At 43.9% G+C, this 25,727-nt stretch overlaps 1 protein-coding gene across 1 annotated transcript in view; it reads right to left on the bottom strand.

Moving 5' to 3' along the window:
- The window catches only part of mthfd2 (methylenetetrahydrofolate dehydrogenase (NADP+ dependent) 2, methenyltetrahydrofolate cyclohydrolase), a 32,135-nt gene that overhangs the window by 6,107 nt on the left and 301 nt on the right, over nucleotides 1-25,727 (bottom strand). Inside the window, exons 2-7 of the mRNA XM_078239371.1 lie at nucleotides 18,359-18,543; nucleotides 13,642-13,764; nucleotides 9,728-9,880; nucleotides 8,251-8,358; nucleotides 6,179-6,271; nucleotides 4,823-4,948 (exon numbers count right to left, since the gene is read on the bottom strand). Coding sequence (XP_078095497.1) covers nucleotides 4,823-4,948; nucleotides 6,179-6,271; nucleotides 8,251-8,358; nucleotides 9,728-9,880; nucleotides 13,642-13,764; nucleotides 18,359-18,543 — 788 coding nt within the window. The remainder of the gene's footprint in view (nucleotides 1-4,822; nucleotides 4,949-6,178; nucleotides 6,272-8,250; nucleotides 8,359-9,727; nucleotides 9,881-13,641; nucleotides 13,765-18,358; nucleotides 18,544-25,727) is intronic.

Genomic DNA, 25,727 nt, shown 5'->3' with positions numbered 1-25,727 from the left:
CTGAGAGGACTTATAGTGGAGGTAGCTGTGGGAGTTGATAGGTTTGTAATTAATATTGGTGGCCGGTCTATCACCAGAAATGGAGACAGAGAGGTGAAGGAAGGGAAGTGTTCAAGATGGACACTTGAAGGGGAATGGGGTAGAAATTGGGAGCAGGGAGGTCAAAAAATAAAATCAATAATCTTTCCAGATCCAGACGAGAGCATTAAGTGGCACCAATAAATTAATGATGTCATGAAAAAAAACATTGTGGGAGTCGGCCTGAGTAGGACAAGAAAAAAAAAGAAAGCTCCACACATTTCTTGTCCAAGAACACACTTTCTTTAGCCCTTCACACCGTCATCGGCACGGTGGCACAGTGGTTAGCACTGCTGCCTCACAGCGCCAGGGACCCGGGTTCAATTCCCGGTTTGGGTCACTGTCTGTGCAGAGTCTGCACCTTCTGCCTCGTGTCTGCGTGGGTTTCCTCCGGGTGCTCCGGTTTCCTCCCACAGTCCAAAGATGTGTGGGGGTTAGGTGGATTGGCCATGCTAAATTGCTCCTTAGGTGTCAGGAGGCCAAGCTCGGGGAATTGCATGGGGTTATGGGGATAGGGCCTGGGTGGGATTGTGGTCGGTGCACTTAGGGATTGTGTGATTCTATCAACTATGCCTCCGTTTCAAGACCTACGTATTTGTAGCAATCTCTCCAAGCTCCCACCTATCACTGACTCTGTTCCAGCAGCTTTGTCCTCCATTATACAGTATACAATCCAACACATTCTGTCCCCTCTTTAGTTCCAAAGAGTCATATGGACTCGAAACTTGAACTCTCTCTTTCCAAAGATGCTGTGGAAAAGTGTGTTAGCTTTTATTAACAGGGGGTTGGAGTTTAAGAGCCGTGGGTTTATGCTGTAACGGTACAGGACCTTGGTGAGACCACATTTGGAATATTGTGTGCAGTTCTGGTCACCTCACTATAAGAAGGATGTGGAAGCGCTGGAAAGAGTGCAGAGGAGATTTACCAGGATGCTGCCTGGTTTGGAGGGTAGGTCTTATGAGGAAGGGTTGAGGGAGCTAGGGCTGTTCTCTCTGGAGCGGAGGAGGCTGAGGGGAGACTTAATAGAGGTTTATAAAATGATGAAGGGGATAGATAGAGTGAACGTTCAAAGACTATTTCCTCAGGTGGATGGAGCTATTACAAGGGGGCATAACTATAGGGTTCGTGGTGGGAGATATAGGAAGGATATCAGAGGTAGGTGCTTTACACAGAGAGTGGTTGGGATGTGGAATGGACTGCCTGCAGTGATAGTGGAGTCAGACACTTTAGGAACATTTAAGCGGTTATTGGATAGGCACATGGAGCACACCAGGATGATAGGGAGTGGGATAGCTTGATCTTGGTTTCAGATAAAGCTCGGCACAACATCATGGGCCGAAGGGCCTGTCCTGTGCTGTACTGTTCTATGTTCAATGCTGCCAGACCTGCTCAGCCTTTCCAGCATGTTCCGTTTTTGTTCCAGATTTCCAGCATCCAAAGTTTTGCTTTTATTGCACAAATGCTAATCAGACTCGGCAATCCAGCAACAAAACAGGCCGGATTCAGTCCATGTATACTTAGGAACCGACCTTATACTCGAAGCATCTTACTGTTGCACAGCAATCCATGCCCAAATTCCCAAAACATTTTTTTAAATCCTACGATGGACAATGAAGGATTTATTCACTCTGCAACGTGGCCTCATTCCAGTGATATTTCCCAGTTCAAAAGAAAAATTATAATCACGTGCAAACTAAATGCAGCCATTGAACAAGTCACGAGCTCATTCCGCCAATTCACTAAACTAATCAAGCTGATCATAATTTGAAAATTTACAGACTTCTCCAGTCCAAGGAGATAAAAACTTGTATCTTAGATGGCAGGTATTAAAACTCTAAACTGAAACTGATATTTTTCACGTGGGGGCCTTGATTTTCCTCGCACACTGGAATGTTCCTTTGAAAAAAGAAATTGGGACTGCTAAACTGAATGCTGCACAGTATAATCTGATTTCAATTAGGATCGTCGGATCCCTACAATGCAGAAGGAGGCCATTCGGCCCATCGAGTCTGCACCAACCTCAATCCCACCCAGGCCCTATCCCCGTAACCCCATGCATTTACCATAGCTAGTTCCCCTGACACTAAGGGACAATTTAGCCTGGCCAATCAACCTAACCCGCACGTCTTTGGACTGTGGGAGGAAACCGGAGCACCTGGAGGAAACCCAAGCAGACACGGGGAGAAAGTGCAGACTCCGCACAGACGGTGACCCGAGGTGGGAATCGAGCCAGGGTCCCTGGCGCTGTGAGGCAGCAGTGCTAACCACTGTGAAGGTGTGGAAATTTCCTCTACCAAGTACTTGCTGTTCCAAATAAACCATTTGTCCCATCGACATTCTGAAAACATGATATAAGTGAAATTTCTTAAAGCACTGAAAAGTTGGATGTGTAGTTTTCAACTCAAACAGAAAATAGGGGCGGGATAACACATTCAGTATGATCATGGCTGATCCTCCATCTCAATGCCAAACTTCTGCTCTCTCCCCATACCGTTCAACACCCTTAGAGTCTAGAAATCTACATCCTTCTTAAATATATTCAGTCCCTTGGCCTCCAGCTTTCTGTGGTGGATAATTCCACCCTCTGAGTGAAGATGTTCCTCCTCATCCCAGTCCTAAATGGCCTACCTCATATCCTGAGACTGTGACCCCTCATTTAGAAACCCCCAGCCAGGGGAAACATCAATCTTGCAACCCATCTATCCAACCCTGGTGAAAACTGAGAGGGGTGACACAGTGGCACAGTGGTTAGCACTGCTTCCTGACAGCACCAGGGACCCAGGTTCAATTCCCGGCCTGGTCACTGTCTGTGTGGAGTCTACATGCTCTCCCTGTGTCTGCATGGGTTTCCCCCGGGTGCTCCAGTTTCCTCCCACAGGATGTGCGGGTTAGGTTGATTGGTCATGCTAAATTTGCCCCTTAGTGTCAGGGAGACTAGCAGGATAAATACGTGGGACTGTGGGGATAGGGCCTGGATGGGATTGTGGTTGGTCCAGATTCTATGGGCTGAATGGCCTCCTTCTGCACTGTAGGGATTTTATGAATATTAAAATGTTGCAATGAGGGCCCCCTCTCATTGTTCTAAACTTGAGTGCATACAGGTCTAGTCGATTCAATCTCTCCTCATAGAACAATCCTGCCATCCTAGGAATCAGTCGGGCAAACTTGCTCAAATAGTGCCTGCTTTGATATCCAATTCTGTCTATTTGCAGGATTCCAGGTTCAAACGTACTGTAATGACCCAGGGATATGGCAGAGACAGGAGAACTGGTCTCTGCCCGGGCTCTCACAACTGCATGTTTCCCAAGTTGGAACATGAAGGATTAACAGCAAGACAGACGGACAGACCTCCCACTCGAGCTCTCTTGGAGTAGAAGCGTAACAATCCACGCAGCTTTGCCACCCCACATTAAAACGGCCCTTAGCAAAGTCAAAAATAACACACTGGCTGTTAGCGTGCCAAACTAATCCTTCTTGAACTATTTACAACAGGCTTGCCCGACCCTTTTCGCTCAGGGTGGGGTGGGGGATGGGATATATATGCATAACTTTCTCAGTCAAGGGGCCGATGAGCAAATTTCAGAAAGCCAAGGTTTAAAGTTTGTTTATTAGGGTCACAAGTTAGGCTTACATTAACACTGCAATGAAGTTACTGCGAAAATCCCCTAGTTGCCACACTCCGGCGCCTGTTCGGGTTACACTGAGGGAGAATTTAGCACCTAACCAGCACGTCTTTTGGACTGCGGGAGAAAACCGGAGCACCCGGAGGAAACCCACACAGTCACGGGGAGAACGTGCAGACTCCGCACAGACAGTGACCCGAGCTGGGAATCGAAGCCGGGTCCCCTGGCGCTGTGAGGCAGCAGTGTTAACCACTGTGCCGCCCAGCTTTTAATGTTGACTGACACTGCCATGCGATCTGAAAACACCTCAAATTAAAAAACCTGCATCTTCAGTTTAATTATTCGATATCCTCATCCCTCCTTCACAGGGACCTCTTTCACTTCTACAAGTCCCAGTGATCGCTACGCTCCTCCTATGTTGGTTTATTTCACACCCTAGAGTTAAAATAATGAGCTGCAAGCTCCGAAATTCCCTCCCTGGGCTTCTCTACCTCTTCCTCCACTTAAGATGATGATTAAAGTCTCCCTCTTGGACCATGCTTTCGATCATCTGCCCCAATAACTCCTCCCGTGGCTTAGTTTCAAAAAAATGTTTTGTTGCTAACATTCGCGAAGTGCCTCAAGCCAATATACAAATATAATTAAATCGTGGCTTTCAACCTCTTTGAAGTTGTTGGGCCCACTTTTTTGAAAGGCGCTAAACAGAATTAACAGTAAATTATTCTCTTCCACAGCCGACCAGCCACAACACCATTTATCATAGAATCCCTACAGTACATCAAGTCTGCAGCAACCACAATCCCACCCAGGCCCTATTCCCATAACCCTCATTTACCCTGCTTATCCCCCTGACACTATGGGGCAATTTAGCATGGCCAAACAAACCTAACCTGCACATCTTTGGACTGTGGAAGGAAACCAGAGCACCCGGAGGAAACCCATGCAGGCACGGGGAGAAAGTGCAGACCCCACAGAGACAGTGACCCAAGCCAGGAATTGAGAGGCAGCAGTGCTAACCACTGCGCCACCGTGCCAACCTGATGTATCAGGCACACACCACACATTCTCCATATTTCATGCACTCTTTTAATAACTCCTGTGTTCATTCATCCTCCAATTACCTTCAAAATCAACATCGCCAACCAGCTTTAGCTTGCCGGTGATAGGGTCCTGGATACGATTAATTCCAACGTCAATGACTGCCGCTCCTTCTTTAATCATGTCAGCGGTGATTAGCTTCGGGATACCTGCAATGCACGGGAGAAGCCGGTCAAGTCACAAAACTCGGAAAAGACAATATTCATTTGTGCAGTGATAGCGAGTAGAATGAGACCATCTTCTTCGGTATTTCAGAGGAATGGGAGGGGACCTCACAGAAACATCAAATTTACAGAGTCGAGAACTAGGGTTTGCAGCTCCAGGGTAAGACATTGGGCATTTCGGATGGAGAGAAGGAGGAGAAATTTCTTCATACAGCGCTACGATTTCAGGTTTTTGATACCAAGGGAATAAAGAATGCAGAGATATGACAGGAAAGTGGAGTTGATGAACAATTTCAATATTGATCTTGTTAAATGTCGAGCAGAGGGAGGTGATGGCCCAGTGGTATTATCGCTCGATTATTCATCCAGAAACTCAGGTAATGTTCTGGGGACTTGCTTTCGAATCCCGCCACGGCAGATACATTTTTTTTAAAATCAGGAATTAAAGGACCGATTGTCGGAAAACCCCATCTGGTTCACTAATGTCCTTTAGGAAGGCAATCTGCTGTCCTTACCCAGTCTGGCCTACATGTGACTCCAGAGCCACAGCAATGTGGTTGACTTTCAACTGCCCTTGGGCAACTTGAGATTAGGCAATGACTGCTGGCCCAGCCAGCAACACCCACGTCCCACAAATTAATTTTTTTTAAAAGATAGGTGGGGGTCATATGATTACATAGTCTCCAGCAAGTAAGGAATCTTGAACTTGTGCAAATTCGGATTTGTTTTAATATATGGAAGCACAGAATCTAACAACCTGTTACCAATTTATTAATGGGGATTTGCACCCAATTTAAACTATTGATTCGTAGGATTTGCGCATTAGTCATAGTCACTGAACGCTCACAGGGTAGTGCACAACTGAGCCAATTCCAAACACTGATAGCAAAAAAAGCTGCCAGTTCCACTGAACGTAGTAATTTGAGAAAAGCTTCAACTGAACCTGCCTTCATCTCAAACGAAAATAATGATTGCTCTCCGAAAGTAAAAGAATAGATTCCTCAAAATCATGAACCAGCATTTATGAGTGGTTCTGTCAAAGGGTCACACGCTGGAGTTTACACTTTGATTGGGGGATGTTCTATCTGCTGCTTTTGACTAAGCTAAGCAAAATGGTACGAAACACTATGCTCATTTTGCATCCGAAACATAACCACATCCAACACTTTACTCAAAGGCTCCAATGTCAAACACTCCTAAAGCTTGAAACCACACCTGCTGCAGCCACAATGATGTCCGCGAGCTTGGTGTACTCCCTCAGCTGGTCTTTGGGTGTGTATCGATGGGAGATGGTCACCGTGGCATCCCCTGCAAATACAACACTTCGCGTTAAAGTTCAATTAGTGAGTAAAGCAATAGATCTCTGTGCTGTACGAGGTAATAGGTGAGATACAAGAGCTTGCTTGAAGCCAAATACATCAGATTAATTAAGAAAGGGTCTCATTGCCTTCCGTGGGCCACTAATTGCAAGATTAAACTCTTCAGATGGAAAGGGACACTGCAGTGTCCCTTATAAAGGCAGTGATATATATAAATGCAGTGATGCATCTCAAAAGAGCTTCAAAGCTTAGGAAACAACCTCTAACCTATGTCTCTGAAGAAATGCCCAGATATTATCTTAAATCCCCAACCAAAGTTGTAAGGAAAACATATTTCTCAGGCTGTCAATAGGAGGAAAGTGTGTTTTTAAATATATTTTTACAAATTCAGCAATTAAACAGGTGAAATGAGTTTGAAAAGCGTGCTTCTGGATAGCTACCGTTAGTAAGGTTTTTATTAAACTTCATGTCATGACAACAGTGGGTCAGATAAAAGTTTACTGAGAATGCTCAGTCTACGAGAGGCAACCGGTCTACAAGAGCAACAGGTGGGTTGTTTGACATGTATTGGCCAAGAACCAAAATCGGATATTTAGAATCGTGTCTGCTGGAGTCAAAAGAACACAATCGAAAGACAGCAGGTTGCAGTTCACATCACGTCACTTCAATCATCACCCATGTAATAGTTTCTTGGAAGAACCACCGTCCTATTTGCAAAAGGCAAATTCTGATACTGCTAGTTCCACTTTGTATTTTGGCCCCACCTTTAACTATTTACTTTTCGCCTGAATGTAATAAGTCGGGATTGCAATACAGAGTCTTAATAATGGACCGTGGAAGGTATAGTGGACAGTCACCAAGTTCTGCGCTTGTAAGGCAACGGCTTAGCCTTTGCTGTGAAGTCCAATTCATAGCATGCACAACAGCACAAACTTCAGATCACAGGAGACTCAATCTTACTGTAAAATTAAATGCAAAGAGCAGCATAATCTTATAGCTAATCTTAAACAGAGTGGTTTTGCTTTGAGACATAGAAAATGTAGGCTTCATAGAATCCCTACAGTGCAGAAGGAGGCCATTTAGCCCATCGAGTCTGCACCAACCACAATCCCGTCCAGGCCCTATCCCCATCACCCCACGTATTTACCCTAGCTAGTCCCCCTGACACAAAGGGTCAATTTTAGCATGGCCAATCCACCTAACCCGCACATCTTTGGACTGTGGGAGGAAACCAGAGCACCCGGAGGAAACCCACGCAGACACAGGGAGAACGCGCAAACTCCACACAATGACACAAGCCGGGAATAAAACCCGGGTCCCTGGCGCTGTGAGGCAGCAGTGCTAACCACTGTGCCACCATGCCGCCCCAAATTGGGGCACTTCCAATTGGTACTCTTCCCAGAAGTCACAAAACCCACTTCCCACCATTATTAACGCAGATTTAGGGGCCACTTAAAAACATGACGGCACTTGTAAAATTGCATCATGGGGGTCTAATTTTGTACAATAGTTAATAGGAATAAATAAAGCAGACTGAACTTCAAAATGAAGGCCCATTAACATTTTAAATATCTTGAATAATGTTTTTATTAAACTTCATGTCAGGGCAACCGCCAGTCGGTAAAATTTGGTGAGAATACTCAGTTTAAAATTGCCCCTTGGTGTCAGGGAGACTAGCTAGGGTAAATACGTGGGTTTATGGGGATTGGGCCTGGGTGGGATTGCGGTGGGTGCAGACTCAATGGGCCGAATGGCCTACATGGTACAGGCAGGCTGTTTGAGATGCATTAGCCAAGAACCAAACACTTGGAAAAAGAACAGAGACTGTACTGTGTCTATGGACTTGGTCCTAAACTCGAATCAGATATTTAGAATTGTGGCTGCTGTCGTCAAAAGAACACAATCGAAATTCAGCAGATTGTCGATCGCATCATGTCACTTAAACCAAGTGCATCATTTCACCCTCACCTCCAGGTCTCTCGTGGGCCCCGTCTGTATGCAGCAGCATCGCGATGGGCATTCCCACATTTTTTGACCGTCCAGCAACGACGACATTCTTCCCAAGAGTTGGGATTCCTGGATGGAAAACGTGGAATCCCGTCAATTCACGAAAATGAGCACAACGTACATTTCACACTCAAAACAAGTCCGTTTTTTCCATTCTGCCACTGGCCACAACTATAATCCGAGGGAGTCAACCAACACAGCTACCATCGTGGAAATTTAATCGGTTCTTTCCAGAAACTCTGCCATTATCCTTTTGTAGAACCGAGTGCCCCAGCCTCAACTGCTCTTCCAGCAGTGCACACAACTGTTGAGTGACTTTTTAAAAAAAAATTCATTGATGGGATGTGGGCATTGCTGTTTGGCCAACATTTATTGCGCATCAGAAGTGGTAGTGAGCTGCCTTCTTGAATCGCTGCAGCTCATGAGGTGTACATACACTCGCAATGCTGTTAGGGAGGGAATTCCAGGATTTTGATCTAGTGACTGTGAAGGAACGGCCGATATATTTCCAAAACAGGACGGGGAGTGGCTTGGAAAGGAACTTGCACAGGAACTTGCCCTCCTAAGTGGAGTGGTCGCGGGTTTGGAAACTGCTGCTCAAAGGAGCCTTGGTGAATTCCTACAGTGCACCTTGCAGATGGTACACACAGCTGCCACCGCTGGTCAGAGGGGGAGGGATTGAATGTTTGTGGAAGGGGTAGCAACCAAGCAGGCTGCTTTGATTTGGATGGTGTTGAGCTTCTTGAGAGTTGTTGGAGCTGCACTCATCCAGGCAATTGGAGTATTCCATTACACTTCTGACTTGTACCCTGTAGATGGTGGACAGGTTTGGTGGGAGGCAGATGGAGCTCAGGAAGTGAGTTACTTGCCGCAGAATTCCAAGCCTTTGACCTACTCTTTAGCCACAGTATTTACATGGACAGTCCAGTTCAGTTGCTGATCAACAGTAACCCATGGGATGTTGGTAGTGAGGGCTTAAGAAATATTCCCATATCAAAAATGTCTCGCCAGCCTGAACCTGTGCCCTCCCATCCCATGCATCATCTTAGAGGCCGAAGCTTCCCAAATCTATTGAATTGAGCACTATCGCTTTTCCTGGGAGCACCGGGTTTTTGGTAATACTGATAAAGGGAATGTTGTAGGGTCATACACTAAGAAAACAGCATACTCTTTGGTATTGCCACACCTTTAAGTAGTGCTACACAACTCACCATACCAGGCAGATGATTTAACATTAAATGTGAAATCCAAATGCACCCTCAGTACTACACCGAATTTTTAGCCTATTTTCAAAACAAGGAAACATTAAACTCCTCAATAAGTTCAAAGATTTTCAGATAGGAAGCTATATTTTCAGCTTTAAATACTCCTGCTCAAGTAAGCAGTCATGACGAGTACCATGAAAATTACTGGCCGAGAGACGGTGTTTTAAAATCACCTGTTCTTTGAATTATTTCCCACACTCCCCAGGGTGTAGCAGGCAGCATTGACTTCTGGTCAAGACACATGCGGCCTACGTTGATCACGTGAAATCCATCCACATCTTTAGCCGGAGACACTGCATTGCAGACCTTGCGTTCATCGAGGTGCTCTAAGAGAAAAAAAAGTTCAATGTTGAACCAACCTATTAAGATAATTCATTATTTTAAAAACAAGCGCACATCACTTTGCTCTTAAGATTGAAACCAGGCTGTACCGTCAAGCACATTCAATCTAGCAAGCACAAAACTAAGGCGTGCTATCCTATACATCTTGACCTTGCTTTCCAAGGCTACCATTGTTTTAAGGGTAAGCTAGTAAAGAGCAAGGGAGGAAGGAATAGAAGGGCTTGCTGACTGAATTTGGAACCCCGTCACAAGCTAAGAACCAACCTCCCTTTTTGCTTTTAATAAAAAGGAATCATAAGGAAAACAACCCACACTGAAGAGCAGTCTCAAGTGTCACTACACACAGTAAGGAGAAACAAAGATACCATCAAGCTGTTTATCTGTTCCAAGTCTCATTCTGATAAGTTCCAAGCGTTAAAACTAGCCTCCAATATATTCCATGTCACTGGCAACATGCCAAATGAGGAACAGTGGTTCAATAGAGGGAAGTCTGAACACCATTTTTTTTTCTGTTCATTCATGAGACATTGGCATCTCTGGCTGGCCAGCATTTATTGCCCATCCCTAGTTGCCCGAGCTCAGTTGAGAGTCAACCACATTGCTGTGGCTCTGGAGTCACATGTAGGCCAGACCAGGTAAGGACGGCAGATTTCCTTCCCTAAAGGACATTAGTGACCCAGATGGGTTTTTTCAACAATCGACGACGGTTTCATGGTCATCAGTAGATTCTTAATTCCAGACATGTTTTTCCCACCATCTGCCGTGGCGGGATCCGAACCAGGGTCATTAGCTGCGGTTCTGGATTAACAGTCTGGCGATAATTCCACTAGGCCATCGCCTCCCCATATGAAAGTTAATGAGTGCCTTCTCTGCTCAGCCCCCGCTGCTTTTCTGTGTCTGCTCCTCCTCCCCCCCCACCCCCCCCCCGCCCCCCCCCCCCCCCCGCCCCCCACCCCCACCCCCAAGCACCATAGGCTGTGAATGGCCAAAATGCATTGATTATTCCTCAGTGTTCTCCAGGCAGGTATTGCCTAATCATTTAGAATGGCACTCAGTGCATGGCTTCTTGGGTAGACTGCTCAGAACGGAGATTTCTTTTCTTTAGCAAGAGTATTAAACAAAGTTCTGCTCCAAACATCCCTGGCCCTAATTTGTTCATGTAGATATCAACACACACTTTCTACACTTGTCATTATTCATACCAAGCAAAGGAAGCAGGTTTGTCTGGATAGCTCTTGCTTAAGACACGTCTCGAGTTCAGGATAGTCTTGGAAAGAGGAGGAAACAGCCTTTCTGGATTAAACAACAGAAAAATGCTGGAAGACCTCAGCAGGTGTGGCAGCATTTTTGAGGAAGAGGGAAGAGTTAATGTTTCGAGTCCATGTGACTCTTCTTCAGAGCTTCAGTTGAATTTGAAATCATAGAACCCTAGTGCAGAAGGAGGCCATTTGGCCCATCGAGTCTGCACCAACCGCATTCCCACCCAGGTCCTATCCCCATAACCCCATATATTTACCCTAGCTAGTCCCCCTGACACAAAGGGGCAATTTAGCCTGGCCAATCCACCTAACCCGCACATCTTTGGAGTGTGGGAGGAAACCGGAGCACCCGGAGGAAACCCATGCAGTCACAGGGAGAATGTACAAACTCCACACAGACAGTGACCCGAGGCTGGAATTGAACCCGGGTCCCTGGCTCTAAGGCAGCAGTGCTAACCACTGTGCCACCGTGTTGTGTAAGTTTTTCTGGGAAACTTCAAGATGTTGAAGAATATTTCTTTGTCGGTGCCATGCACACATTTGTTTGTGACGTACATTTTCAGATCCACAATTGTACAATATCATAAGCTGCTGCTGACATTTTGGGGAGATGATAAGCCAGCCTAGCACAGACTGTAAAAGTCTTTGTAAAGCCACAAACACGAATGGTTTAATTTAACCAAGGTGCAACTTATAACAGAGAAATGGCCAATGTTCCCATTTTAGGGAGAAAAATGAAACAATAGTAAGGAAGGCACACAAAAAGAGTGATTCCTACACTGTTTAAAAGGGGTTGGTTGAGAAAAACTCCTAACCAGGAGCTGAAATAACTTCTAGAAATATGATTAGTAGTAAATAGACCAACTGAGGCAGAGACTATTGCAACTTATAAGAAAGTAAAGTTTATCCTTATTTACTAGTGTCACAAGTAGGCTGACAATAACACTGCAATGAAGTTACTGTGAAAATCCTCGAGTCACCACACTCTGGTGCCTGTTTGGGTACACTGAGGGAGAATTTGGCATGGCCAATCCACCTAACCAGCACGCCTTTCGGACTGTGGGAGGAAACCAGAGCACCCAGAGAAAACCCACGCAGACACGGGGAGAATGTGCAGACTCCACACAGACAGTGACCCAAGCCGGGAATCAAACCCGGGTCCCTGGCGCTGTGAGGGCAGCAGTGCTAACCACTGTGCCACCCATAAATATTTGAAACAGGGGAAGATAGAGGGCAATGGTGAAAGAACAGGGCTGTGGAGTTGGGTTTGGATTATCGAGTAAGGAGCCTGTACATTCACAATAAGTCAAATGGCCTCATGCGGTGTGGTAAATCCCTTCTGTTCTATTACTTCATGCGAGGCTCATCTAACCACCTTTTGATATGTTAATGACTGCACGCATATGGATCTGCGCTAAAGGAACAAATAAGAATAAAGCTTTTTTTAATACCTAGGTGTGGAAAATGCCTGGTAATTGAGTCAGAGATGTCAAGGCTTTGAAACACAAAACAAGTTGGGGCAGAAAGCAGTCTCTGAATAATGCAAATGCCATCCTATGTGATCAGCTGTTTTTTTTAAAAAGAAGTTCTTTTTTAAAAATACTTCCTTTAAAATCTCCTATTTGTTTAAGAAAAAGGATTTGTTTTGCTGCACTGTTCTACATATTTTGCAATAAATCAAATTACATGATTACATCGTTATCCACAACTGTTGGACCATATCCAGAACTGTCTGACCATTTTAGTGCAACTGCAACATAACACTAATCCAAAAGTTCAAATGGATAAAAGACGCAAAACATAGACTCCACATCTCCCTCCATGAAGCTCCAAGAAACTACAAAAGGTCATGAATCAAGAAACTACAAAGGGTTGTGAATGTAGCCCAATCCATCACGCAAACCAGCCTCCCATCCACTGACTCTGTCTACACTTCCCACTGCCTCGGAAAAGCAGCCAGCATGATTAAGGACCCCCACGCATCCCGAAAATACTCTCTTCCACCTTCTTCCGTCGGGAAAAAGATACAAAAATCTGAGGTCACTTACCAACCGACTCAAGAAGTTTCTTCCCTGCTGCCATCAGACTTTTGAATAAACTTACCTCGCATTAAGTTGATCTTTCTCAACACCCTAGCTATGACTGTAACACTACATCCTGCACTCTCTCCTTTCCTTCTCTATGAACGGTATGCTTTGTCTATATAGTGCGCAAGAAACAATACTTCTCACTGTATACTGACACATGCGATAATAATAAATCAAATCATATCAAGCTGCTGTACCTGCTGCGTTTTTCCAGTGTTTTGGGGTTTTTTTGGGGAAAAAAATCATTACTCGTTTAACCATTTCAGCGTATACCAATATGGTGGCTCGGTTTTCCAGATACTCAGCTGAATAGCACTCAGTCCGACAAAACAAAAGCACATCTTTGCTCAAGTTAGTATTCAAGCAAATACACAGTTAATTTGCATAGCAATCCCCTACCAGGTAGAGGTAGCTGTACAAGCAACCCGTCGACTTTATCATCATTGTTGAGTTTGGAAATCAGCTCCAGCACTTCATCCTCAGTGATACTGGCTGGCTTCAGAATTGTCTCACTTGTGATACCTGTTCAGTAAGTCAAAATTACTACAATTACTACAAAGAAAACAACCAAGATTCAAATAGTTAGCAGTCAAGACCAGCACCAATCGCCCCGTCAATAATTGTATCAACCTGTTTTAACTTTTATTATTGCCTGTTAGTACCTTAAATTTGGCATGTCAGCTACGATCCTCAGCAACTTTTACAGATGCACCATAGAAAGCATTCTTTCTGGTTGTATCACAGTTTGGTATGGCTCCTGCTTTTCCCAAGACTGTAAGAAACTACAAAGGGTTGTGAACGAACCCCAGTCCATCACTCAAACCAGCCTCCCATCCATTGACTCTGTCTACACTTCCTGCTGCCTCAGAAAAGCAGCCAGCATAATCAAGGACCCCACGCACCCTGGACATTCTCTCTTCCATCGGGAAAAAGGTACAAAAGTCTGAGGTCAAGTACCAACTGACTCAAGAACAGCTTCTTCCCTGCTGCTGTCACGACTTTTGAATGGACCTACCTCAAATTAAGTTGATCTTTCTCTACACCCTAGCTATGACTGTAACACTACATTCTGCACTCTCTCCTTTCCTGGTCTACGAACGGTATGTTTTGCCTGTATAGTGCGCAAGAAACAATACTTTTCACTGTGTACTAATATGTGTGACAGTAATAAATCAAATCAAAAAATTTGAGAGTTCATCCAAAACTAGTTAGCTCACTCAGGCTAAAGCAAAATATTGTCAAATGATGGAAAACTGAAATAAAACAAAGTGGTGAAATACTTAAAAAGGTCAGGCAATCCAGGAGAGAAACAGAGTTAATGTTTTGAGTTGGTGAACTTTGATCAGAATGGGAATAAAGTTAAGAGAGATGGCCGCTTCAAAACAAATGTAAAAGTAGGGAAAGGGGAGAAGGCAAACTGAAACAAAAGAAAAAAGGTGATTGGATGAAAAACAGGACCAAGTAAATGGGAATAAAAATGTTCAGGAGGCAAGGCAGAAAGTGGAAGACAACCAAAAAAAGAAGATAGCCTGGAGGAGGTTAAATGAGACCAAAAGAATTACCAACAACCGCTATTGGTCAGTGGCTTCTCAAGGTCATCTTCCTGGATTTGACTCACACATTTCTACTGTTAAGTATTCCTTCCTCATTCTTGTCACTTCTGGGTCTGGAATGCATGGTTTTCAGAAAGACCATTGGCTACAGATTTTACACGCCAGATTGTCTTCATTCAAAAGTCACAGATGCCTTTGTGCTAAGTCACTTCCTATACAGTGATCAAAAGCTTTTTTCATAGAATACAGAGTGATGAAGGGAGGCCATTTGGCCCATCAAGCCTGCAGCGACAACAATCCCACCCAGGCCCATAACCCCTGGCATTAAAGGTCATTTTCTCCCCCTCGCTTTTTGGGTTACCGTAAAAGTTTATTTATTCGTGTCACAAGTCGGCTTACATTATTAACACTGCAATGAAGTTACTGTGAAAATCTCCTGGTCGCCACACTCTGGCGCCTGTTCGGGTACACTGAGGGAGAATTTAGCACGGCCAATGCACCTAACCAGCGCGTCTTTCAGACTGTGGGAAGGAACCGGAGCAAACCTACGCAGACATGGGGAGAATGCGCAGACTCCGCACAGACAATGACGCATGCCGGGAATCGAACCCAGATTCCCTGGCACGGAGGGGCAGCAGTGCTAACCACTGTGCCACCGTGCCCACCCCACCTCCCGAGCTGCTGTCAGCAAACCTTTAGCAAGGGAATAAACCAGTGATTTCCTCCAACTGTCAGATTCAGTGTTACTCCGAGCCATCAGCAAGGTCAAGCATGCGTCAGGCAGAATTATTTGCAAAGAAACCAAATCCACTTGAGGACAACCATGGAAAGGTTGGTGGGTTGGGGAATAATGACTGCAGTAATCCTACAGAGAAGGAAATGCATTTGTATAGCCCTTTTCATGACCACTGGATATCTCAAATTGCTTAACAGCCATAACTTCTGAAGTGTAGTCATTGCTGCAGTGTGGGAAACAAGGCAATTAGTCTGCACATAGTGATATAAACCCGGATAGGCACAGAATGTTGGATTACATCTCATCCAAAAGGTGGCACATCCGATAGTATCACATTCCCTCAGTACAGCACTGAAGTGGCAGCCTTGATTTTTCTGCTCAAGTGTGCACCTGAAGAATTTGAAACTCAGGGGTGAGACTGGTACTAACTGGGCCACAGCTGTGGCACCATGTATTTATAGAGTGCTTTTAAAGTCATGAAAAGCCTCAAAACGAACCATATTTGATTTGATTTATTGTCACATGTGTTAGTGTCCAATGAAAAGTATTCTCTGGCAGGAAATAAAAGTGTGGTCGTGAACAGCAAAGAATGATTTCCTCTGCTTGAGAAGTTGAATGAGGAATTGAGCTTAAGAGAAATCTCTTTGTGTTGAGGGCTGTGGCACTATTGGATCATCTTGGGAACGGGGCATTGTGAAATTGGATAAATATTTGCAATTGAAGAGGCAGGGTAAGGAGCAGGACTGGGATTGTCCCAGCTAAGCGCTGATTTTTGATTTGATTTATTATTGTCACATGTATTAGTGTACAGAGAAAAGTATTGTTTCTTGCGCGCTATACAGACAAAACATACTGTTTATTGAGAAGGAAAGGAGAGAGTGCAGAATGTAGTGTCACAGTCATAGCTAGGGTGTAGATGAAGATCAACTTAATGCGAGGTAGGTCCATTCAAAAATCTGATGGCAGCAGGGAAGGAGCTGCTTTTGAGTCGGTCGGTCTAATTTAGTCCATTGTATCCCATTCTGACAGGGTGCGTAACCTGTGATTAAAATTCACTGTCCATTTGGCAGCAGGAAGCTGGAGCTGGCAAGATAAGATAGTGGCTTGCCAAGTCACAAGTTCTTACATGCCTTTCACTAAGCCAGCTTTGGAGGATTCAATGCTGTTCTCGCATTCTACTCTTCCCTCTCACACACGCGCCCCACCCCCCCCAACAAACTTTCCTTCCTCTTTTACTATCCTTTTGACCTACAAATTTCATTTTATTGTAATTTGAATTATTCACCCAATAGATTTTTCAGAAGGAAAGAAGAAGTTCGATTTACTGGAACACGGCAACGATTTCTATTCACATAACTCCTTTAAAGTCAAAAAACATGACAAGGTGCTTCACAGACGAAAGTTCACATCGAGCCAAAGGAAGGGGAGAATTTTCTGGCAGGAAAATCATTGCACATCTGCAGTTGCTGCTCTTTTCATTACAGACCTTCTTCTGTTCTACAACTGGCACATCAGAACACTGGTCATCTTGAAACACTCTGGTCACAATGCTAAATTTCTACTCGCAGATATTGCCCCTCTTCTCCCAGATTAACATACAGCCATTTAAAAGACGTCTCTAAAATCCCAGAAAGGTCTTGCACAAAATTTTGCGATTCGCACCAATGGTTTACGGCGTTAACTCTGCAATTCTGACGCTTTGCAGGAACACACTAAAAGCTAAATCAGGAAGGTAAAAGTAGGTTCTTAGTCATGTGCAATTCAAGCCTCATATTCTGATGATAGCTTCCAGAAGGCCCAAATGTTTCATCTTAGACTAAGAAAAAGAGTTTACTAAAGTTCATTTTTTAAAAATTAGTGTCACAAGTAGGCTGACAGTAACACTGCAATTAAGTTACTGGGGATAGAGTTTGCATGTTCTCCCAGTGTCTGCATGGATTCCCTCCGGGTGTTCCAGTTTCCTCCCACAATACGAAAGACGTGCTGGTTAGGTGCATTGGCTATGCCACATTCTCCCTCAGTGCACCCGAACAGGCGCCAGAGTGTGGTGACCCGTGGATTTTCACAGTAACTTCATTGCAGTGTTAACGTAAGCCTACTTGCGATACTAATACATAAACTTTTTTTAAAATGTTAAAAATCCCCTGGTTGCCACACTCCAGCGCCTGTTCGGGTTACACTGAGGGAGAATTTAGCATGCACCTAACCAGCACGTCTTTCAGACTGTGGGAGGAAACCAGAGCACCCGGAGGAAACCCACACAGATGCGCAGACTCCGCACAGTGACGCAAGCCGGGAATCGAACCCAGGTCACTGGCACTGAGAGGCAGCAGTTGAATGGTTTCAAGAAGGAGATAGATATAATCCTGATAAAAAAAGGGATAAGGCAATATTGGGAACAGATGGGGAGGTGGATTTGAGACCAGGGAAAGGTCAGCCATGATCTGATTGAATGGTAGAGTGAGCTCGAAGGGCTGTATTTGTCTACTTCTGCTCCTAATTCCAATGTTAACTACTGTGCTGCCCTATACTTAAAATACTTGAGCATTATGGAACAGTGTAAATGACATTTTCTCTTCAAATTCCCTCTCAATACCCTCATTTAAGACTTGCGGCAAACAAAGAAGAGGACTCCAAATCAGCAGAAGAAATGTGCACAAACTGCAGGCTCCCAGAACCAATGTTCAAACAAAAAAATGTGATTTGCGCTTTCTGCAATGAAAAGTCTCAGGTGCAGCTGAAACGGACTAAGTGAATGCTTTCAACATTGGTGTTCCATGAAACAGACTGTAGTGGTAACACAGACACAATGCGTTGAGATCCATACCTACATCAGCAGCGGCTTTTGTTTTGTTTTTCACATAGGAATGGCTGGCTGGGTTGTCCCCAACCAGGACAACACTGAGATGTGGTCTCCTGTTCCCATCAGCAACCCAGTTCTCCACGTCAAGCTTGGCCTCTCTTTGGATCTGCCTCGCAAGTCTTCTACCGGAGATGATCACTGCTTCACTTCTGCAATTAAAAGAAGGCCAAGAAAATTTGACAAGGAGGGAGCACAGAAGTACTTGTGAAGGTTTCAGATTCTTAATTGGGATCTCCAAAGCTGAATTTTAACCAAATATATGCGTGCCATCTTAGAAATCTTGCCAGACCAGTTTCATTGTCTGAATGGATCACATGCTTATGACTAATAAATAAATCATGAAAATGATTCATTGTGCATATATCAGCGCTTAGCTGGAACACTCCCAGCCCTGCTCCTTACCCTGCCTCTTCAATTGCAAATATTTATCCAATTTCACAATGCCCCAAGCCCAAGATGACCCAATAATGCCACAGCCCTCAACAAAGAGATTTCTCTTAGCCTCTTTTCTCATTCTGAAGGCACCAACTTCAAGCAACACGGTGGTACAGTGGTTAGCACTGCTGCTCACAGCGCCAAAGACCCGGGTTCCATTCCTGGCTTGGGTGACTGTCTATGTGGAGCTTGCATGTTTTTCTTGCGTGGGTTTCCTCCAGGTGCTCTAGTTTCCTCCCACAGTCCAAAGATGTGCGGGTTAGGTGGATTGGCCATGCTAAATTGCCCCTTAGTATCAGGGGCACTAGCTAGGGTAAATCCATGGGGTTATGGGGATAGAGCCTGGGTAGGATGATCTCTTCCTGCAATGTCGGATTCTATGATTCTAACTTCTCAAGGAGAGGAAATCATTTTTGGCTGTTCACTACCACAACCCTTCAGGATAAGAAGAAGTTAATTAAGAAAGCCTCTTCAGCTCTAATGGGAATACGACAAGCTGCTCAAGTCTTTCCCAAATTTACAATTCTCTCCTAAAATAAGCTAACTCCACCCACGCATTCTGTGGTTTCTACTCCCTTTTTTCAGTGATAACCCAAATTGCACAGGGCTGCTACCTAACCAACGTTTTGCACTAATTTATTACTTTCTTACTCATTCTCTTTGCTCCCATTAATAAAATTAAAATATTTCATTTACTCAGTCTAGTTGTTTGTCCACAGCATTTTTCAATTATGTGTACATTTGCATTTATTTTTAAATTCTGAAATATACCACTTCATGCTTGAACCGAAAGCAGATTGCAACTTCTACCATTTTGTCCCCTCCCCTGCCTTTTCATGTTGCCCTCAACTGTTCACCAAGCCATATATTTTGCCCCATTTGAGAATGGGCTTCCCATATCAAATCTCGATCCTTTTTTGAAATTAAGAAATACAAAAGTGCACACGAACGCCAATTCCTGAGGAGGCTCCAACTCTTCACTCATGCATTCAACATTAATTTACCCCAAGTTTTTGTTTTATACCCATTAATCAACTTTCCATCTATGTTGCTACATTTATTTATAGACATGACACCTGAATGGCCTCAGAAAAGCAGCCAACATAATCAAGGATCCCACGCACCCCGGACATTCTCTCTTCCACCTTCTTCCGTCGGGAAAAAGATACAAAAAATCTGAGGTCACGTACCAACCGACTCAAGAACAGCTTCTTCCAGCACAGGAATTAGACTTTTGAATGGACCTACCTCACATTAAGTTGATCTTTTTCTACACCCTAGTTATGACTGTAACACTACATTCTCCACTCTCTTCTTTCCTTCTCTATGTACAGTATGCTTTGTCTGAATAACACACAAGAAACAATACTTTTTACTGTATCCCAATACATGTGACAATAATAAATCAAATACTTTGATGGATGTCTTCTAAAAGTTCACATTTACTATGTCAACTGGCCTCATCAATTCCAAGTTGGTTGTTCTTGGTTGGCTAATTTCTAAACAAATTGTACATTTGAAGACTTTGCACTTGATATCAGCATGACTGATGCAACTTGGAGAAACAACCTTAAGCATTCTGCAGAAGCCAGAAGTAAAGAAGGAGCTTTAAGTAGGATGTCTGAAATTTTGGAAAGAGAGGGACAGGTCTCAAAAGGGGCAAGAGATTTACATAGTGTGGGGCTTAAGTAGCTCCAGTTATGGTGGGCTGAAGATGGAGTAACACACAAGATGGTAAAAAGCGCAGAAACATAGATGCTATGCGTTTTGGAAAGTTGCTCTCTTTCCCAATGTTATAGCTTGTTCAGAATTCCCATTACTATCAGACTATTCAGTCAGTGTTATTTGAAATCTTTTTTCAAACCTTTTAAATGCCTTGACTTTCCAAAAAATCGGACTTCTAAGTGCTAGTAGCCTGATAGCCTGCAGGAGACACAAAGGAACTGAAAGCTTAATGGACTCCAGAGCTTTAATAGGTCAGAGAAATCAGGAGCAAAGGCTTTGGAGGGGTGAGAATACAAGGATAGCAAGGCAAAATTATAACATTGGAATGAGGAACCAGCGTAGATAGAGAACAGGAACAATGGGTGAATGAAAGAGACAGAATATTGTTGAGTCGCCGTAATACTGAGCCCATTTAACAACAGCAGGGACAACCAACAACAATTTGAACTTGCATAGGCCTTTAATGCAGTAAATGGTCCCAAGGCACTTCACAGCAGCGTTAAACAAGTTTAACACTGATCCACACAAGGAGATATTAGGAATGAACAAAAGCTTGATCAAAGAGATAAGATAGGTCTTAACTGAGGAAAAGGAGAGAGGTATGGAGATTTAGGAAAAGTGTTCAGGAGTCCAGGGGCCAGGCAGCTGAAGGCGTAGTTACCAATGGTGGAGGGATTAATCAGGAATGTCCAAGAGAACAAAACTATCAGATGATAATGAGAGAGGCCACAGAATGATTGTAAAACAAGGATGAGGATGTTAAAATTGAAGCACTGTTTAACTGTGAGGCAAAGTAGATCAGCAAGCATGGGGTGATGGGTGAATAGGACTTCATGGAGAGTCAGGACACAGTGAACAGAGTTTTCGGTGACCTCAAGTTACAGAATAGTCAAGTCTAGAGGTAACAAAGGCTTGGATCGATGGGAGTTTTTGAGCAGCAGATAACAGACGTTACAGTGCTGTAAATAGGTGATTTTAGTGATTGTGCGAATGTGCAGTCAGAAGCTCATTGTAGGGTCAAATAAGACACTGCAGCCAGGTGATTAGTGGTTAGGGAAGAAAGAGAATGAATTAGCTTTTCACAATATTTAGTGAAGGAAACTTTTCTTCATCTACGGTTATCGAACAAACAGCCCAACGAGTGAGAGACAGTGGAATGGTCAAGGTAGAGCTGCATTTCGCCAATGTAATCTTGGAAGTGGAGCATCTTCCGAGAGGAAGTACATAGATGAGAAATAGCAGGTGGCCAAGGATAGATCCTTGGAATCACCTGTGGTAATGATGATACATGTGTTCCAACAGCACATGTTCCAACAGAGAGCGGTGCACGCAAACCAACATATAGAAGCTTGAATGCAAAGATGCCTCCAGAATCCTGAAGTTTAAGTATTGCCACACTTTTTCACAATATATTTTAATTAATCATGGAATTAATGTCCCATTCTTGCTGAGTAATCTTATGAACCACAGATGAAAGATTGCTGAACATTTACAATCTTGGATACATTCTATTTCAGCGTCTAAAGACTCATTCTTCTCCAAGATGATTGCGATGAGAAAAATTGGCAAAAGCACATGTTTTTAAATAATTTGACTGATTCTTGTGATTTAACCATAACTGCAATGTTTGCTGAACCTCTTCTCCAGCATACACATTTCCTTCTGCTCTTCCCCTGCCTCTGCTTTTGCTTAAAGCCTGTTACGTCTATAACTTTTCCCAGTTCTGATTAAAGTTTATCAACCTGAAACATTAACTCTCATCATAGAGGTTGCTTGACCTTCAAGTATTTTCAGATTTCCAGCATCTTTAGTTTTGTTTTGGATGTTTTGTCTTCATTCCACATGAAACTCAATGTCATTCCTTATATCATATAGGCCACATAATTTTGCATATGGGGTTTGAAGAGTGCACCAAAGCTACAGTCTTGCTCAAGACAGTCGTGGAATTGGCAAGTGAGGAATTGGTGATTGTGGCTGGGGCTAAACACAATTAGATTAAGCTGCAAGAAACTGGAATTCATTCAAGACCGTATGTTGGATTGTTTGTCTGACCAGCGGCCATGTTCAAAACTGCAATTGATAGATTTGCAATTGAAGGATCACTTGCTTGGATCCCTACCCCAGATCTTTATCCAAAGACTCCATTCAAAAGTGCTTATGGAGCCATAGGGTGAGAGTTTTTAGTGCTCAATGATCGACAGAGACCAGCTATCCAACCTCCCACTTAAACAGTCACTTTGGTAATGGGAGTAGTTGGCTACCAGCACTAAAACATTCTATTTCTTAGAAAGTCAAGGCATTTAAAAGGATTGAAAAAAAGGTTTCAAACAACACTGACTGAATAGTTTGATAGTAATGGGAATTCTGAACATTGGGAGAGAGAGCAACTTTCTAAAAGGCAGAGTATCTATGTTTTTGTGCTTTTTGCCATGAATTTAAGCTTTTCAGGAAGCCTAATAAAGGAGGAGTTAGAACACGAAAGCCCAATGAAGATGAGCAGACACTGCAACAGATCAAAACATGTCAACCAGTCACAACAGAGAAACTTCACAAAGCTTGGGCTCTGAGCTACGACAAGGAGGAAATCCATCTGTTCTTGTATTTTAAGTGATGCCCATGAGCATAAACCTTACTTTACCTTGCTGACCCTCGATTACAAGCGCTGACAACTTTGGGGAGTTGGGTGGACAAATGACAGGCAGTGGAACAAATATTAAACTTTAAATCAAGAGTGCTTCAACCACTATTTAAATTTGAAAGTTTTAACCAGCCCAACATGCTGGGCTACTCGTAGCTCCATTTCAAAGAGGCCTCATCCAGCTACTAGTATCCCTCCCCATAAAAATTACTCTTAGTGACTAAATGCGTTGAAGGAATACAACCGCATGAAATATTCAGAAGCTTTCTCCCAGGGTGAAAGAGTCAATTACTAGGGGGCACAGGTTTAAGATGCGAGGGGCAAGGTTTAAAGGAGATGTAGGAGGCAGATTTTTTTTTTTTTTACACAGGGGTGGTGGGTGCCTCGAACTCGTTGACGGGGGAGGTAGTGGAAGCGGACTTTTAAGAGGCGTCTTGACAAATACATGAATAGGATGGGAATAGAGGGATATGGTCCCCGGAAGGGTAGGGGGCTTCAGTTAAGTAGAGAAGCATGGTCGGTGCAAGCTTGGAGGGCCGAAGGGCCTGTTCCTGTGCTGTAATTTTCTTTGTTCTTTGAAATGCGCAACATGCTTAATATGTTCAAAATAGCAACAAGAAAACTGGACACAAACTCCCAATTTAGTTTTGGCACGCAATGCATTAATGGATGATTCAACATAACTAGATAACCAAATCTGGCCACAAAATATGATAGAGATAATTTCATAGAATCCCTGCAGTACAGAAGGAGACAATTGGCCCATTAAGTCTGTACCGACCACAATCCCACCCATGCCCTATTCCCGTAAACCCACACATTTACCCTGCTAATCCCCCTTGACACTAGGGTCAATTTAGCATGACCAATCCACTTAACCCACACATCTGTGGGAGGAAACCGGGGCACCCGGAGAAAACCCACACAGACACAGGGAGAATGTGCACACTCCACATAGGGAGTGACCCGAGGCCAGAATTGAACCCGGGACCCTGGCGCTGTGAAAGCAGTGCTAACCACCATGCCACTGTGCCGCCCATATCAACTATTAAACGATTCCAATGGTAGAAGTGAGCTCGTGGTAAAAGAAATGGTCAAATGTCCAGGAAAGAGCTGAAGTAACTATGGCAGGTTCCTGACTAACCTGTGCCATGACATGTCACCAACTAAAAGCATTTCACCAGTTACGATACTTACACTAGCCGTGAACTGAGCTTAAACAGATCTTCCTGGAAGTTGCAACTCACGATTCCTGGAAACTGACGGAACTGAGGCTGGGTAACTATCCAAGCTCCTGATTTAGAATTGACAGCTGCTATTGAGAGGTGGACCTTTTAAAGAACCCCATGGGCTTAAAAAGAATGGCAATTGAAGATGGTCAAATAAGGAACTTCAAACATCTGAGAAGTCTCCTATGGAGTCAATCTGCAAGACAGGCTTTTGTCAAAAGCCTTCTCAACTGAAATGCAATTAAATGGCATTGACTAATGCAATTATTTGCTCTACACTTAGTTTCCATTCAGTACCATGGTTTCATGTAGAAGCCACAACACAGAAGTCTCCCGACAAATAAAATCAACTTGCAAAATACAAAAAAAAATCCCGGAGAGAGAGAATATTTGGATCACTTTGCCAGAAAATGGACTTGGGTTTGAGCCTTCAAAGAGAATGAGCTGATCAAGATCCTGATTGAAGTTGGTCGCGCATGCTATGCGCTTTACTGCCCTAGCGAGGTGGAAAAGCTAAATAGCATGGGGGGGTGGGAGGGGGAATGTGATTCGAATATTGGCACTAACCGGCCAGGAAACACGATAACGCTTCTAAATTTAGGTTACACGTCGAACTTATTGGAGGACAAAATTGGCTTTGCTGCAACGCCTGAACTTGGGGCATTGAGATTTGGTCGGAAAGAATTTTTTTTTAGACAGGAGGCTACAGGGCGAAAAATACCATGTGGGTCACAACAGCCGGAACCAGGAACCTGCTCTGAGGGGCTCATCTAGACTTGAAACGTTTGTCTGTTCTCTCTCCCCATAGATGCTGTCAGACCTGCTGAGATTTTCCAGCATTTTCTGTTTTTGTTTCAAGCAGGAACCAGCCTACTTGCCACACACAATGTTGGCAAGATTACGTGTGTTTTTTTATTTTTTCTCAAGAAATTGTTCACTTTTACTTCCGCCCCACAAGAGGAGAGAGACCGGGGGGGGGGGAGTCAGTGGATACAATTTACAAATCGTGCACAGCTCTTCTAAGTTTCACTGTAATTTCAATGAATAAAAGTTGTGAATATCTCATCCTCTCGCTCACATAAAAGACAACCGAGTGGAATCAGACAGCGGAAATCCGCTGATCGGGCAGCGTTTTATTTCCACGGTCGCCTTGGGTAGTTTTTATTGCCGGATCTTTGCAGACAATGAATTGAGAGAGAAGCAGAGAGAGAGAGACCTCCCCGCCGTGTTGAATGGGACGCGTAAGCAGCTGGAGATATTTCATCATGCAGCAAGCAAGCAGCCTCCACCCGCCCTTGGCTCACAC

Source organism: Mustelus asterias, chromosome 22, assembly GCF_964213995.1.
Source record: "Mustelus asterias chromosome 22, sMusAst1.hap1.1, whole genome shotgun sequence".
NCBI lineage: Eukaryota > Metazoa > Chordata > Chondrichthyes > Carcharhiniformes > Triakidae > Mustelus > Mustelus asterias.
Note: the sequence above shows the minus strand (reverse complement) of the source record. Positions and strands in the feature narration are given on the sequence as shown.